Raw genomic sequence first — 17,303 nt, forward strand, 5'->3', positions numbered from 1 at the left:
TCTTGAGAAGCTATGGGAGTTATTAATATTATGATTTATTTCTAACCCACACTAAACAGAGGTACAATACGTGGAGTATCACGAAGAAAAACACAAAAATGCAATGCAAATCAATATAGAAATCGAAGAATACCAGTTACAGAGTAACACATAAAATTTAAAAGAAACTAAAACGAAAGAGAAATAAGATATAAGGAGGGGAAAAAGAAGAAAGGAAAAAAACTAAAAACTTGCAGAATCTAATAAGCAGTAACATACAGATATATGGACAAAAGCTGTCATTATTGTTATCATTATTTGATTTTTACTCACTCTTTACAATACTAAAAACTATGGAGTTATCGAAGAGAGAAAAACAAAGAAAAAAATTAAGGAAGAATAACTTACGACTGAAAAAGCCTGATAAGGTGATGGTGCGGAGAAAAACGGATACAAGCAGTATTTGAAAGTTTCTGTGTAGTGCTTCCAGTTTCACAGTAATATTAGGAAAAAGAAATTTATTAATAATTACCCGGTTTTTAGTCCAAGGTGGAAGAAGCAACAAAAATTTACAAAATCTAAAATAATTAATCCGGATTCTTTTTAACTCATTTTTCTTAAGGGGAAAAATCCAGAAGCAAAAAGAATTGAATGGTAACAAAAAGTTGAGCAGAGCTTGGCCAACGCTAGTTTATTATATTTACCTCTATTGGCAACAATCTTACCATATCCTAATTAAATTTTCAAATTAATATCTGAGATTGTGCACTGGCGCAAGCTCGGAAGACTATTAGTAATAGAAATACCAAGCCATTGAAGACAATCTACAAGAGGGATAGTAAAGCCACTACAACGAAGCAGAGTACTAGAATTTTTGTTAAAAGAAAGAAATTTTACATTTATCTATATTAAGAGAAAGGCCTATGTCTGAACAGGGAGTAGAAACACGAGAAACCATGTTAGGTAGACCAGTTGTAGTACGACTTATAAGAAGCAGGTCATCAGCATAGGCAAGATATGAAACATCAAAAAACCAGAATGAGAGGAAGCCAATATCTTTGCCAGAAATCCTGAAATATATACATTAAATAGATTTGAATATAAAACTTCCCCTTCTCTTAAACCTCTTTTCACCTTGATAGCGGTATCTGGTAGTAATCTCTTCCGAAGAAAAGAATTGATGTACCAGAAAAAAAAAAGCCTTATAACGAACAGATTGACATCATAACCACGAAGAGCAGAAAAAAGCTGACTATGATATACAGTATCAAAAGTTTTTGATAGATCTAAAGGAAAAAGCTATATACTCTTTTCTTTAAAAGAGTTTTCAAGGAGCAAAGAAGATAATAAACGATGTCCATGCTGAAAACCTACTCCGGGCTTAAATCCAAACTGGTTATCTCTCTCAAGCATATTATTGGCCACAAAAGGTAGTAAAACATGCTTAAGAACTTTACTAAAAGTGCAAGAGACAGTAATAAATAGGGAAGAAGAGCAAATAAAAGGAGAATTTCCCTTCTTTAAAATTGAAGAGACAGTACCACACAAAAAACTCTCCGGTACACTAGAAGTACAAATACACATCTGGAAAAGCAGGTGTAGATGGTCAATAAGGGGGAGCAATCTAATAAAAGGTGAAATCTAGATATACCATCATTTTCAGCATTATCTGATTTAAGTTTCTTAAGTGCTTCAACTACGGATGAAAGATAAATGGGAGTACAAAGACGCTGGGATAGGGGGGGGGGGGGTACTAAAATAGCACAAAGAGAGTGAGAAAACAAAGAATGCACACGGTAATTAAAATTAGAAAAAATAGACAAGTAATGGCCATGCCAAGCAGATGCAGGAAGACAAACACTACTTGGCACATCACTTCTAATCGACTCAGAATTAATAACTTTTTGCCATTCTCTCTTTGACGCTGGAAAATCCATACCACGATAACGCATTGACTTAGGATATTTTTTATATTCACTGAGCGTCTTACGCTTAAGGTCAGATACAATTCCACAAGTCGGTATATCACATTCATTCACTTTTAATATATCATATATCACTTTTAACGAAAACTTTGCTTTATTTTTCGAAGTTTTTATAGAAGGATCTAAAGACCAAATAGGCTTTTGCGTACCACATCTAACACGTTGCAGCAGAACTGCAACTGCCTCGGTATCTTTTAGACATTTAATTATTTGATTATAATAACAATCCAGGTCCTTTTTGCAATTCACTTGTATAGCTGGAATAGAGCAGTGGAGCAAATGATAGGGAACTCGTATAGCAGACAGAAGTTTTGTTAGTGTAAACACATAGAGAGGGCAACAGTTTTCTTCCAATTACTTTTTTCAAACCATTTTGAAAACCGGGGTACTTTAAAAATACTTGCAAGGTTTATATTAAGCGTAAGAGTAAGCGAAATAGGGAGATGGTCTAAGTCTTGTTCTTCAGCATGTACAAACACTATTGATGCAGTAATACTAGGTGAGCAAATAATGTGATCATTATTGCTCTTACTGCCTGAATGGTGAATATAAGAAAACGGATGGGTCTTGGGTATAATATGATAAGATGGAAGGCAATATAACAACAAATCACTTCTCACTGATGAGTTATTTATATCCGTATTGAGGTCACTAATGATAATATAATCTAGAGAAATAGAAAGAATTTTTTCCACTGAAAACTTCAACGTGTCACATGCTTTAGCATATCTAGTCATTGATCTGGCAGAACGATCATCATAAGGCAGATAAGAATTTATGAAAACTGTAGTGCCCATACGAACAGCCAAAAAAAACTCATCCGAGTAAGAAATCACCGGCAAACCAAATTCGGATTGCGCTTAAAAACACAAGCTAGCCCACCGGACGGCGCTCTCTTGTGGCTCTGGCAGTAGTAAAAAACACATCATGATGAGGGCTCTGACGCAAAACTTTAATGCTAAAGTCTGTAAGGAGATTCCTCCAGTAGACAGACGAAATCAAAATCGTCGTAGAGCTCATCGGTAACGAACTCCTTATTCTTTTTACCATGAATATTAAAAAATATTACTGAAAATACAGAAATCATTGCAAAATGGGGGAGCGCAACATTAGTTCCTTGAATACTGGGCAAGAAAGACTATAAGAAGCAAGATTTGTACCACAGTTAGCACACTTGGGAACAGCACTACAAGGACTATCCTTAATAGAAAAATGTGGCCCAGCACATCTGGCACGTTTCGGGATATTGCTGGTGAAAGCACTTTGAAAGTGATCGTGTGACTGGCAGTTGAAGCAGCATTTAGGTATTTCCTTAAATTCGTGAATTTGAAAAAATCCATATCCAACTTTAATTCCTTCTTTGAAAACTAATCTTAATTTTTGCTCATTTTGAGTTTGACTCTTCTATATACTGTAATTCCTGTTCGTTTTGAGTTTCATTTATTTGTTGATAGTGATTTGCGGTAGTTTTACCCCTGGAAGATTATTTGACTTTATTTCCGCTCATTTTTGGCTTAATGGAACTCTTTACTTTTCTTCAAAAAACTTATTTGTGGAAAAAGTTTTTAAAATTAATTTCGGAAACTAGATGACGGTGGGGCGCCTCATAACCCTTAATAAACTCTAGCATATTTACAAAAATAGGAAAGAAAACAAAATAGGCTGGAGCTTTTCCAATTAATAGAATATGAGCACAAATTTCATGAATTTAACTGGCCAATCCTGACTAATAGAGAAATCCTTAGAAAATAAACGGTTTTAAGCTAAAAACGCAAAAGAAGCGGCAACACATGTTTCAATGTATTGTATTTTCAATACGTTACAAATGTTTACAACTGGCTGTTTTGTAATTTTATTTTGATTGATTTTTGTGTTTGATGGTGTAGTGATTTTATTATTAGGCCTCTAATTTTTGTTATAATGTTTATGGCAAGTAATTCAACATTATTGGCTAAAGAAGTTTCTCTCATTTTAAACAACTTAAGGCTAGATATTTCCTTACTTCTCTTAAGTTTAGAAAGAAATGTGGAATTAAATCAGCAAATTTTGGAGTAAAATACCATCAGACAGAACAGGGAAACATTCAGGCTGTTCCGTTGAACCATCAAGATTTGGTAACTGGCTATTTTCCAACTGTATGTCAAATTTAACTAATTAGCTTTGCTTGTTTATCTTCATCATCCAAAACGGCAACATAGATGGAAATATGGTACTGTCCCAATAACTTTGAAATTTTAGAAAACTAACAGAAAAAGCTTTGAAAATAACGGTTTTCAGACAAGAATGGACCCAAGATGGCCGTAGGGGGGGGGGGGGGAGCACAGCATGTTGTTAAGTTGACGTCCTTGGTACTTCTTGATTGTTTTGAAAATCTGCTCATATCACAGAAACTGGGGGAGAAGGAGATAATAAATTTCTTACGTTCAAGCTTTCAGTAAGGGCGCTCATAATGTCCTCGCAGTATGGATTGACTCTTGAACCCATCGCACGACAAATATTCTTGACGATTCCGATAGCCGCTCGACAAACCTATAAGACAAAAAGAACGCACAATATATATATAAATATATATATATATATATATATATATATATATATATATATATATATATATATATATATATATATATATATATATATATATATATATATATATATATATATATATATATATATATATATATATATATATATATATACATATGGGGGGAAGAGTCGACACTCCTAGAGACATAGTTACAAGGCCTTTCATTTATACCGAACAAAATAGCGATCTCAAAACGCTGATTGGATGTGTTCGAAGAATTGATGGACGTGGGGGGGATCAATGCCCTCCAATCACTTTTGACTCTTTAAAGGGCACTAGAACTTTCAATCTTTAATCTAATGAGCTCCTGCCAAAGTTTCTACGGCAACTCTTTAAAAACAAAGTACCTTGGTGAAAAAAAAAAAACATTATGCCCACTTCGCTCTTTTAGCGCTGCCTTTGGCATATTTTCAAAAGAAGAAAGGCCAAAAATCCGAAAAATCGGTCAAATACGAACTTATTTGCATTATTTATAGGAATTACTTGATCGTCACCCTTGAAAACTTCAGAAATTGGGGCCCAAAAAGGTACTGCTGTGTTTTTTTCTTACCCATATCCTGAAAGAATGGACCTCAGTGCACCTAAGGTTAATGTAGGTTAAAGTCTTTAAGTTAGGTTAAAGTCTTTAAGTTAGGTTAAAGGCTTTAACCTAAGGTTAAAGTCTTCTGCAAGTCTTTCTTAGTAAAAAAAGAAAGAAAAAAGAAAAGCAACAAGTAAAACAATAAAGAATTAATATATGACAGCGAAATTTGTTTAAACCTTAAATGAATATTTCAGCTCCATATCAAAGGGTCACCTCAGCAAACTACATGTACAATAAAGTAATAAAATGCAAACTTTAAAACTAAAATTAAAAAACTGAAACAGTCCCAGAATCATTAATTCAGCGAAATAATGATGTCCTGGTTGTCCCTGGAAAAACTGATATAGAAAGTTTTGTTCCAGTAAGGCTCGAGTTAACGCCACGTCTATGCCATCTATGTATATATACACAGCAGAGTACGTAAGATTTCAAACACTGAACAGTTTTCAAATACAACAGACATCCAAAATATACGCGGAGTTCTGTAATTCTTTTTAATTTTTCTATTTCAATGGATCTATATTTCGACATAACCTTCGTCAAGGCGAGTGCACTGCTCCAGGTAATGCTACCATCCTTGTTGACCATTTTGAAGAAACATGGAGATCCCTATATGAGCCATTTTTTCGGTGCATGTCCTACTTCATCTATTAAAATGGACGCCTCACAACTTTTATTTGAGTTTCGGGAATAAACAAATTTCAGATTAAGCTTAGTTTGGGCTATAAGGTGAATGCGAAAGCAATTCATGTGGAAACTCTCTCAGTGATTTTTTCGTAGCGCGTGAGGAATGCCCTGGACACATGATAGAAGAGGATTAGACGGTGGAGTTGTCCCGAACGCTTTTTAGCTCATTTTCCTCGGAATTCCACATAATAGGCTTATGTGAAAGCGTTTTCGACATTTAAAAATTCTAAGAGTACAATTCGTTTGGAGTTCTAAAAACGGTATGCACTAATATTAGTGTTAAATACTTAATAACTACTACTACTACTAATAACTCTCCGCAGCAACAAGCCACCAACCGGCCAACAGAGCTAAACACACCCCTCTTCCTCCATCCCCATTCCATCCCATCCCTCTTCCATCCAATGAAGAAATTTAAAACATAATTCTGTTTTTAGTGTGCTTTTGCTTACAAGTAACACATTCCATTATTCCCACAGTAAAGACATACATATAGTACATAGCATACAATATCATAGTGCATGTAAATCAGTTCTGACCCTAAAAATTAATCATCCTGAGACAAATACTCTAGTGGGAATTTCTAAGGCATTTTTAAGCAGAATACTTCAATGTTGGAAAACAACTTTCACTACTTATAAATTGCTACTATATAAATTCTTAAACCACATTGGCTTGACATAACATAATGAAAGAAAAACGAGCAAAAATGGGGGTTTTAAAGGCCAAATTAAAATACTAAAAAAACACAACAAAGCGAATATTTCGAGGGGACGAACGCCTCTCTTCTGCAGCGCGAAACAAAAAAAAAAATATAATCAATGCGAGTGCCGAAGAACAAACCCCAAACGAAGGAAAAGTTATTCGCTAGTATCCGTTGATGGCGGTTCAATTTTGAATTTCTTTGCAAATCACGGATATTGGTGAATGACTCACTTTTATTCTTGTTAGGTATTTGGTTTTAATTCTTAAAGTTTTTGGCTTTTATTGATTTTTATTAATCTTTTAATTTTTGGGTTGTTTTCTTTGTTTTTTTTTTCACATTCACCTTGACTTTCCGCGTTTTATTTGTTGGTTTGTTCTTCGGCACTCCCATTGATTATGTTTTTTCGTTTTGCGATGAAGAAGATGGGCGTTTGTCCCCTCAAAATATTCGCTTTGTTGTTTTTTTTCAGTATTTTCATTTGGCCTTTAAAAACCCCATTTTTGCTCGTTTTTCTTTCTTTATGCTACTATATACCCAAATGCATTCAGTAAATCTTTCATAGTTCACTAAATGGCCCCTATTCTTCTGCCGCAATAGCCGTTTTTTGCCCCTTTTCTTCAAGAGTTCAGCAAACCAGCAAAAAGTATTTCAAAATAAAACTAATGAATCAATCATAGGCAGCGCGCTAGCGCTGCCTAAGTAAAGAACGATGTGGGCACAATGTGTTTTTGGTTTTTTCTCCATACCCGGGCACTTCGTATCGAAGGAGTTGTCGTAGAAACTTCGAACAGGACTCATTCGATTGGAAATTGGAGTGGCTAGTGCCCTTTTTAATAGCTGAAAGTGATTGGAGGGACACAAGCCCCCCCCCCCACGCTCGTCATTCCCCCAGACCCATTCAATCCAAATTTTGAGATAGCCATTTTGTTCAGCGTAGTTGATTTTCAGATAGAAAATATCATTTTGAGGAGGACTATCCCCCACAACCCTCGGGGCAACGGTTTTAAGTTATGCCCTGAGGGCTTATAAGATCAATGTTGACACAATGTATAGTTTATTATTTTTTTTCTTTAAAGCAGGGCGCTTCATATAGAAGGGGTCGTCGTAGAGGCTTCAAAAGGGGCTCATTCGATTAGAAATCGAGATTTCTAGTGCCCTTTTCAATAGTCAAAACTTATTGGAGGGCCACTAGACCCCCTCCCGTCAATCATTCCCCCAAACACATCCAACCGAAATTTTGGAATAGCCATTTTGGTCAGCGGAGTTGATTCCCAGATAGAAAATGTCTTTTTGAGGAGGACACCCCGCCACAACCCTCAGGACAAGGGTTTTAAGTAATGCCCTGGGGGCATATAAGGTTTTTATAGAAAGCGTTGTCGTAGAAACTTCAAAACAGGCTCATTCGATTGGAAATTCAAAGGGCTAGTGCCCTTTTTAATATTCAAAATTGTTTGGAGGGAAACTAGCCTTCCCCCCCCCCCCACGCCCACCATTTCCCAAAACACATCCAATCAAAGTTTTGAGATAACCATTTTGTTCAGTGTAGTTGATTTCCTGACAGAAAATTTGTTTTTGAGGAGGACACTCTCCCGCAACCCCCAGGGCAAAGGTTTTTAATTACGCCCTGGGGGCATATAAGGTTTTTATCGAAGGCGTTGTCGTAGAAACTTTAAAACGAGCTCATTCGACTGGAAATTCAAAGGGCTAGTGCCCTTTTTATAGTTGAAAGTGATTGGAGGGAAACTAGCCCCCCCCCCCCACTCCTATCATTCCCCCAAACACATTCAATAAACTTTTGAGGTAGCCATTTTGTTCAGCGTAGTTGATTTTCAGATAGAAAATATGTTTTTGAGGAGGACACTCCCCCACAACCCTCAGGGCAAGGGTTTTAATTTATGCCCTAGGGGTATATAAGGTTCTTATTTAAGCCGTGGTCGTAGAAACTTCAAAACTGGCTCATTCGATTGGAAATTCAAAGGACTAGTGCTCTTTTTAATAGTCGAAAGTGATTGGAGGGCAACTAGCCCCCCCCCGCCTATCAGTCCCCCCAACACATCCCATCAAATTTTGAGATAGCCATATTGTTCAGCGTCGTTGATTTCAAGATAGAAAATGTGTCTTTGAGGAGGACACTCCCCCACAACCCTCAGGGCAAGGGTTTTAAACTATGCCCTGGGGGCATATAATGTTTTTAGAGAATGGGTTGTCGTAGAAACTTCAAAACAGACTCATTCGATTGGAAATTCAAAGGGCTAGTGCCCTTTTTAATAGTCGAAAGGGATTGGAGGGCGACTAGCCCCCCCCTCACGCCCTTCTTTTCCCCAAACAGATCCAATCAAAATTGTGAGATAGCCATTTTGTTCAACGTAGTTTATTTCCAGATAGAAAATAGGTATTTGAGGAGGACACCTCCCCCACAACCCTCAGGGCAAGGGTTTTAAGTTATACCCTGGAGGCATATAAGAACGATGTTGGCACAATGTATTATTTATTAATTTTTTCCTTTAGAGCAGGGCACTTCGTATCGAAGAAGTTGTCGTAGAAATTTCAAAACAGGCTCATTCGATTGGAAATTGGAGTGACTGAAAAAACACAAATGAATGTGCATTGTCAGTTTAATATACATATACTGATATTTAGTAATCAAAAAGTTAAAATTATTTGATTTATTAAAGTTGTAAAAGCAAAAAAATTTGTATTTTTTCAGTAAAGAGCAAATTTTGTTCCGGCCTTGGGAAGGCATAGGGATTTTGCTCATTTTTTGTTTAATGGAGTTCTTTACTTTTCATTGAAAAACTTATTTTGTGGAAAAAGTTTTTTAATTAATAAAAGTAAATAGCAAGAACTCACATCAGGTTTATCAACGTTTTTAATTCCACTACAAAGGATCGGAATAAAGGCCTCCAAATACTTCAGGAAGTCTTCACCTAAGACTTCAGCAAGAGAGGCAACAGCCATCATAGCATTTTTTTGGACGTCAGGTGATCCTAACTGCATGGGACTGGAGAATATTTGGAGAAGTCCTTGCATTACAGCATCCCCAATGCAAATAGTGTCCTCCTTTGTCATTTCCTTTATTAATTTCTATAAATAAATAAGAAACTAAAAGTAATCAAAATGACTGGTTATTATCAAAATACAGCGAGTCCATTTTTAGCAGTTCCTGAAGGGATAACGAGCAGGTAATAGAAAATATACTTCGGGGGGGGGGGGCGGGGGATTCAAAACTATGACCGAAACAAAATATGAAAAATCATGAAATCATCGTGCGAGCTGTAAAATCTAGAGATTTCAAGGGGGAATCCCAAAAGCCCCCCATCCCCAATTAATACATGCCTGACCAACACCATAGTAAACAAGTAAAAGAAAATCAGTTCATACATTAAAAAAAAAATAATACCTAGACTTGTAGCCTCAGGTAATTAAAACAGTTTAATTATTTGCGAACCCGTCATAAAAACACACAACAAGACGGAGCAAAATCGTCCGTTCTCTTGCACGCCGTCCAGCACCAAAGTTGTAGTATGACACCTTCCTATCGAGGGTTTAAGGGGGTTACTAACGCAATTTTTATTTATGGTAATTTCTTTTCATTGTAGGAAAAGAATCAGGTCTCATTCAAAGTTTATTGAACTCTACCGAAAAAAATTAAGTGAGTGAACCGGAAGTTAATTGTTTTGTTTTGTATAAATAAGTTAGTTTTAATGTTAATACTTTAATATTTCTACTGATGACAATCGCTGTATATGTGAACGAAATATCTAGAATTTGCACCTTTTTTACTGTCTATATAAATGGACTTATCCTCATTTGAACGTTTATTTGTTCGTCATAGAAAGGCAGTGTGGTCTGAAAAAGAAAAACCTAATTTAAAGTATTACGTCAAAAAAGCGTGGTATCTCTCAGGGATCTCTTTTGGGTCCGTTGTTGTTTCTAGTATATATATAAATCATTTAAATAGACATGATTAACAGCTGTCAACGCTGGGGTGCAATGACGGCCAGGTATAGGTAATACTTCCAAGTTTTGCTGACGATACTCAATTTATAATGGCTGTGCAAACAAGCTGCAAGGGCGGGTCCAGGATTTTTTTCGGAGGGGGGGGGGTTACTAATTTTTGACTCAGTTTTCGACTAATTTTACTGATTCTTACCTAGGTTTTACTAATTTTCGACTTTTTTTCGACTCGGTCAAAAATTTCGGGGGGGGGGAGGGGGGTTCAAACCGGGTAACCCCCCCCCCCCACCTAGATACGGCCTTGCTGATTTGATAAATGACTTGAAACAAGTAGTGGTGATAATCGAGAGATGGATGCGAGTGAACAAACTTGTTAATCAGAGAAAACAATGTTCATGTTATATGGCAGAAGTGCAAATTACTATCGATGGATTGAAAAAATTGAGCTTGTAAATGGAAGTTTAAACCGGATAAGTATTGTAAGGTATCCTAGTGTAATGGTAGATAAATGTCTAAGTTTTAAAGATCATATTGTATTTATAAGTACTAAATTAGCTAAAAATGTTGGAACTCGGCGGAAGCTGAAATTTTTTTTCCCAAAAAGGTTGTTAGAATGTTATACTTTTTTCTTATTCATCCATATTTGTTGTACTGTGTTACAGTTTGGTCGTCGACGTTCACTAGCCATTTGTATCCGCTCCGTGTGTTACAAAAGAAAGCTATAAGAGATGCGAACGAACAAAATGCCTGTTAATCGGAAGAAAGCAATGTTCATTTTATATGCCAAAAGTGCCAATTACTATCCCCGGGCTAAAGAAATAGAGTTGGAAGGTTGATATACAAAATGGACAAGTATTGTCAAGTTACTTAATGTTATGGTAGATGAATGAGTAAGTTTTAAAAACCATGTTACATTCATAGTATTAAAATAGGCTAAGGATGTTGGCGATTTTTTTTTCAAAAAGGTTGCCAGGATGCAGCATTTTTCTCTTATTCATCAGTGCTTCTTGTATTGTGTTACAGTTTGGTCGTCGATCTTCATTAGCCGGACATACCTACACCGTGTGTTACTAAATAATGCTGTAAGAGTTTTGACAAATGATTTGTCCTGGGGTTTAGTAACATCTAGGAGACTACAATTAGAAATTCTACTGTTTTTTGGGGGTTGGTTAAATTTTATTTTAGTTTGTTCAAATATAGTTTTTTTTTCTAATTTGCTACAAGTATGTTTCTCTGATTTTTATAGAGAAGGAGAGCATTGTTATCAAACAAGAAATGTTGATTGGTGGATTAGGTGAGTCTCGAGATGCGACAGGTTATATGAATTGTAGAGTACAAGTGTGGGTATCATTCAAGTTCCATACGTAATTCTATTAACATTTGAATCGCTGATTTTGTGTTCAGCAGGGCCAGGAGACAGAAGAAGAATCAAAATTTGTCTTATTACTATTATATGAAGACGTAGCTATCGTTGTTTGCGACTAATTTTGTACAAAAAAAACTTACAACGAACTCATGAAGCAAATCATGTAAACTGATAATGAATGAAAAGAAGAAAAAAAAGAAAGGGGAAAAAATGAAAAAAACTGAAGAAAGGATAAAAAAACTATAGAGAATAAAAGTAAATGAAAAACCACATCGTGCAACTAGCATCACATCATCGGCCACAAACTCTATACTTTTGGAAAATATGTCATGGTAAAATGCTTTTCAAGCAGCTGAAGGATTTTTGCAAGACTCACAGGGGGAAGCCGCACCCGGAAACTTTGAACGTGCGTGTTGCAAAACAAGCTAATTCAAGGAGGTATTTTCCGTGAGGTAAATATAGTCTTGAAATTAGTAGAGCTTTCCACAATTGTGTTGACCCTGGGGAGCTTTGTACTGGAATAAGTTGCTAGCAGTAGTCGCATAAAAGATGTTTGGTTGTTGCTATTTTACAGACGTGGTGTTTATTATTGTTTTTTAAACCCAACAATCAAAAATAGAAAATGAGTAATGCTCATCTATAACATCTGAAGGATATCTAATACCAAATTTTATTCGGAATGTCTCGTTATCGATTCCGTTAAAAAAGAAGAAAAAAAGAAAATTGTTGGATCGTCAAATCACTCGTAAAAATAAATCGATCCGGTAGCTGTGCTAATGAGTTACTGGGATTAAATAAAATCACCTCCTCATCAAACACCTTACCTGCATAGTGAAGGGATGTAAATAAAGACAAAACCAGAATGATTCATTTACTATGCTGATGATGTACCTGGATGAAATAAAATAAGTAAAGCCACCGCATCCTACCACTGCCACCCAGCAGTGAGTAGCTTACCTGTAGAGTAGCACAGAGAAGTGATTGAAGATAAAAATATTGTGATCCATCTGTTATATTGATGATGCTCTCCTCCATTCGAAGAATTTGAGTCAATATACTCTCAGTAGCACGTGCAACATGAATATAGCAATCTTTTGGGCAAATTCCGACGATCTCCACAAATGCCTCATAGGAAGCCATGCAGAGGTTATTCTAGAAATTAATTTCACTTTAAATGGTTGGAATAATCTGAAGGAAGATTGACAAAATCCATTGTGCTAAGAAATGATATTATAGAATAATGATAAAAAAAGAATTAAGCAAAAAACGAAATCAAAATTAAAACATTTTCTCTCTGGACCAATTCTTACCTAAAAACCAGGATTTTCTAAGACGTTTTTTTTTGGTCGTTTCAAAATTGTGTTTTTTTTTGTACAACAGTATCACTGCAGTTTTCGTTAGGATTGTCAGGTTAAACTTTGAAAACATATAAGAAAAATAATTAGTTAAATTTGGCGACGCTTTTAGTTTGTAGAAGTTAAAAATTAACAATATATTGATTCCCAGAGACACCTACATCTTCAAATGAGAGCAACATCTTCTTCACCTGTTTCATACATTTTACCATACATTTTAATTCTTATTGTATACTGAATTTTCACCTACGTTTTTTTGTTTTTAATTTCGCACCCACCACTGCCCAGGACAGAATAACGGCGTGTGGTGATAAAAAAAAAAAAAAAAAAAAAAATACATTTCCGATTTCTAATAATTTTTAGAAAATTATTTTCTAAAATAATTACCCGACAACCACATTCCATTTTTCCCTTCTGCCTTAAAACAATATTTACTAGTTTTATTCACTAAACCAAAGACAGAGTTTTAGCTTAAACGAATGGATTTCTAAAAACTCGTGCCGTAACGAGTACGTTCTGGATTGGGTAGAAGAAATTCTAGCATATATTTACAGTCCATACTTCAATTCTGCTTTGGTTTTGACACTTAAGACCGAAACAGAAATTACACCATTAGAACTGCCTTGGCCGAAAATCCTATTCAGGAGACTTACAGTCTCTTGGCTGAAACAACAAGGAAAATCCTTAGGCATTAAAAACGAGGAAAGTTGCTGCAACCTAGTAAAATCTGTACGGGAGGCATCTTTTTCTCTTTTTTTATCTTCTCCGGAGCTAGCGGGACACTGGGATATCATAAAAAGCTGTTTAAGGACTCATTTTAAAGCAAATTGCTGCATATAGTCACTTTTATAATTAGAAACATAGGTTCAAAACAAAATCTTTTTGACTTTACAAAAAACTGCTTTTTTTATCAATAAGATACGCTTTAAAATTTATTGGATGATAACGTAGTTTGTTCTTTACAGGGTCTTGGCTGTAACCTTCGTTACGAGTTGAGACTGTAACGAAGGTTTTCCTTTTACTATCTATGCCACCCAGAGTCTTTTCGACTACTTTGAAACTATAACTAACTTTCTTTCTCTGATTAACACTGGCCCTAATTACTTTTTGCACTTTATCTCGAATTTATATCGAGTGCATTTGGGGAAAAGAAGACATGAGAGGAGGAGTTAGTTACCCTCCGATTACTTTAAAATCTTTAAAATGTTACTAGAACTTCTTATTTTCAATCGAATGGACCCCCTACAAAATTTATACGACCATTCCTTCCATAGAAATCTCATATGCTGATATCGGGCAACTAGTAGTTCTTATAACCCTTTCCCTGATGACTGTGGGTTGGGTTCTGCTCCCCAAGGACATAATTACTGGAGCTTTCAACTATGCTGAACAGAAAGGCTATCTAAAAATTTTGACTGAATGTGTTTGTGGAAATGATGGACGTGGGGGGATGGTTACCCTCTAATCACTTTCAACTCTATAAAACAGCGCTAGAACTTTAAGTTTCCAATCGAATGAGCTTCTTTTGAAGTTATGATGAGAAATTCTTCTATACGAAGTGCCTTGGTCATAAAAAAAAAAAATATAATACATTGTGCCCACATCACTCTTTGCGGACCCAGCGCTATTGCACTGACCATGCCATGTGACCAATATAGTAGATTTCGAGAGCGCTACGAAATTCAGAGCTGCTAATCGCAATCATTACTTCGAGCACAGAGAGAGATCGTGATTTTGGCCAAACGACAGAAATCAATGTTAAGCCGGCTTCTCTCCTAAATTAATTCTTATATAATAACATCGTATATTAAAAATGACAATGATGATTAGAATTCGTAAGTCATATTCGCTTTTAAAGAAAAATTGATTCAAAGGCAGCGTAATAGGACTGCCTAGGTAAAGAGCGATGGGGGTACAATGTATTATTATTTTTATTTGTTTTCCTGACCAAGGCACTTCGTACAGAAGGAGTTGTCGTAGAGGAATGCTGAAACTTAAAGTAATTTCAACATTCAATTATTAAATTTCATTTCGGCCTAATTGTCAAGTTTTATACAATTTTTCATGAGTTTTAAATTACTAGTTAATTTAAAATTATGTTTATAATAGTGTTTTTTTATATACATGGCAGCTTTATTACAAACAGTAATCTTTTTTTTTATTTTAAGAAAAATATTGATTATTATTGTTCTGTCTAAAACATTTTATATTTCATTCGCCTTTCTTAATAGTTAGATTTAATTGCATAAATTTCGTATCAAACTAACTTCAGGGCAAAAAAAAAAATTTCTTAAAAGAAAAATTTAGATTTACTATAATTTGCAATATAAGACAGAACAAAGATAATTGCGATTATATAGGGAGATGTTACATGTTGCTCTTACAACTTAAATTTATCCTTTTCTCTTTAAATAAATGCCTTTCTATTTCTATTTCCAAATATATTGCCAATGGTTTATTTAACATTGCCCATACTTAAATACATTATATACGCTCTTTTTCCCTAAACTTGATGCGCATGCTTTTACAAAAGTTGCCACTACACTCTTAAAACATTTTTTCAATTACTAAATTGACAAGTTTATGCCAGAAGTTCTAAATTTTGACATTCCTCCTTAAATTTTGCCACTTCTCCTTAACTGATGCAATGAGGCTCAAAAACATCTATCAAATTTTTCAAGTCATCATTGCTTAAACAGCTCAACACATTTTCAGCTCATTCATATAGTAACTCAGTAAGGTTGTTAAAGAGAGAATTGAAACTCCTATGGGCTGGTTCAAGTAACTCATTCCTTTCCATACCCTTTCTGAAATGACTTTTCAGTATGTTAGCATATATTAGAAATTGTGTTTCATAGTTTGCTGTTTTGATACCTCCACTACATTTTCATTCCTCATGTATGCTGCTAACGAGCTAGCTCCTTTTACCAAAATGTTATAAAATGAGATATTGGAATTAACAATTTTCTCACTCATCATGCTTTCTAGTTCACTCAAACATTGATCCTGAAAGTATCTTTAATTGTCATAATTCAAATCAATTAAGTGCCATACTGTATTGTAGCACCTACCTAACGATAATATATTTTGTTCACATAAATATAAATTTGCCGCTTTCATTTTAACTAGATGACAAACAATATGTCTAGCAGTTTGTTTCTGTGCTAGAAAATCAAAATAATTATAATAATAATTCCTAGCCATAATGCTAGGGAGCCTTATCCTAGCAACAATGTTATCAAGAGCTGTTGAATCATTTTTACTCAAAGTATTTATGTCAGATCCATTTCCAGAAGAGTTTCAACAGCCCCCAAAGGCATACGCCCTTTATAACAAGCATAATGAAGTGCTGTTCTCCCGTCTTTGTCTCTAGAGTTAACTCTGGCACCACATTTTAGCAACAATTTCATAGTTTGCAAATTTCCTGCAGAAGCGGCTAAATGAAGGGAACTTGTATCATCATTTTTTTCTGATATCAACGTTAGCACGATACTTTAAAAGACATTCAACAGTTTGAAAGCGTCCACGTATAGCTGCTAAATGAAGTGGACTTGTACCATCATTTTTTCTTATGTCAACATCAGCGCTATACTTTAAAAGACATTCAACAGTTTGGAAGCGTCCACGTACAGCTGCTAAGTGAAGTGGACTTGCACAAACATTTTTTTTATGTTAACATCAGCGCTATAGTTTAAAAGACATCAGTTTGTAAGTATTCACATGCTGCTGCAAAATGAAGCAGACTTGCACCATCCTTGTTCTTTGTATTAATATCAACTCCATGCTTCAAAAGAAAATCAGCGGTTTGAGACAATCCACTAGAAGCTGCTACATGAAATATACTACCATTCTTTTTGGTTTTCAAATTAACATCACTTCCGCACTTAAAAAGTAATTCTGTAATTTTGACATTATTTTGTTTTACTGTGCAGCAAAGTGGAGTTCCACCCCATATGTTTTCTGCATGAATCCTTGCTCCTTTATCCAAAATCATCTTAATAACTTTTAAATTACCACTAGTAGCAGCTAAATGAAGTGGACTTGAACCAATTTTGTTCCTTCTATTAATATCAGCTCCATGCTTCAAAAGAAAATAAG

At 35.2% G+C, this 17,303-nt stretch overlaps 1 protein-coding gene across 1 annotated transcript in view; it reads right to left on the reverse strand.

Annotated features, from left to right (window-relative positions):
* Positions 1-17,303, reverse strand: part of LOC148948907 (uncharacterized) — an 89,580-nt gene that overhangs the window by 20,316 nt on the left and 51,961 nt on the right. Inside the window, exons 9-11 of the mRNA XM_089094134.1 lie at positions 12,808-13,002; positions 9,378-9,611; positions 4,386-4,493 (exon numbers count right to left, since the gene is read on the reverse strand). Of these exons, the coding sequence (XP_088950260.1) occupies positions 4,386-4,493; positions 9,378-9,611; positions 12,808-13,002 (537 nt within the window). The remainder of the gene's footprint in view (positions 1-4,385; positions 4,494-9,377; positions 9,612-12,807; positions 13,003-17,303) is intronic.

Source organism: Artemia sp. Qi Xiang Cuo, chromosome 9, assembly GCF_049724085.1.
Source record: "Artemia sp. Qi Xiang Cuo chromosome 9, ASM4972408v1, whole genome shotgun sequence".
In the NCBI taxonomy this organism is placed as follows: Eukaryota; Metazoa; Arthropoda; class Branchiopoda; order Anostraca; family Artemiidae; genus Artemia; species Artemia sp. Qi Xiang Cuo.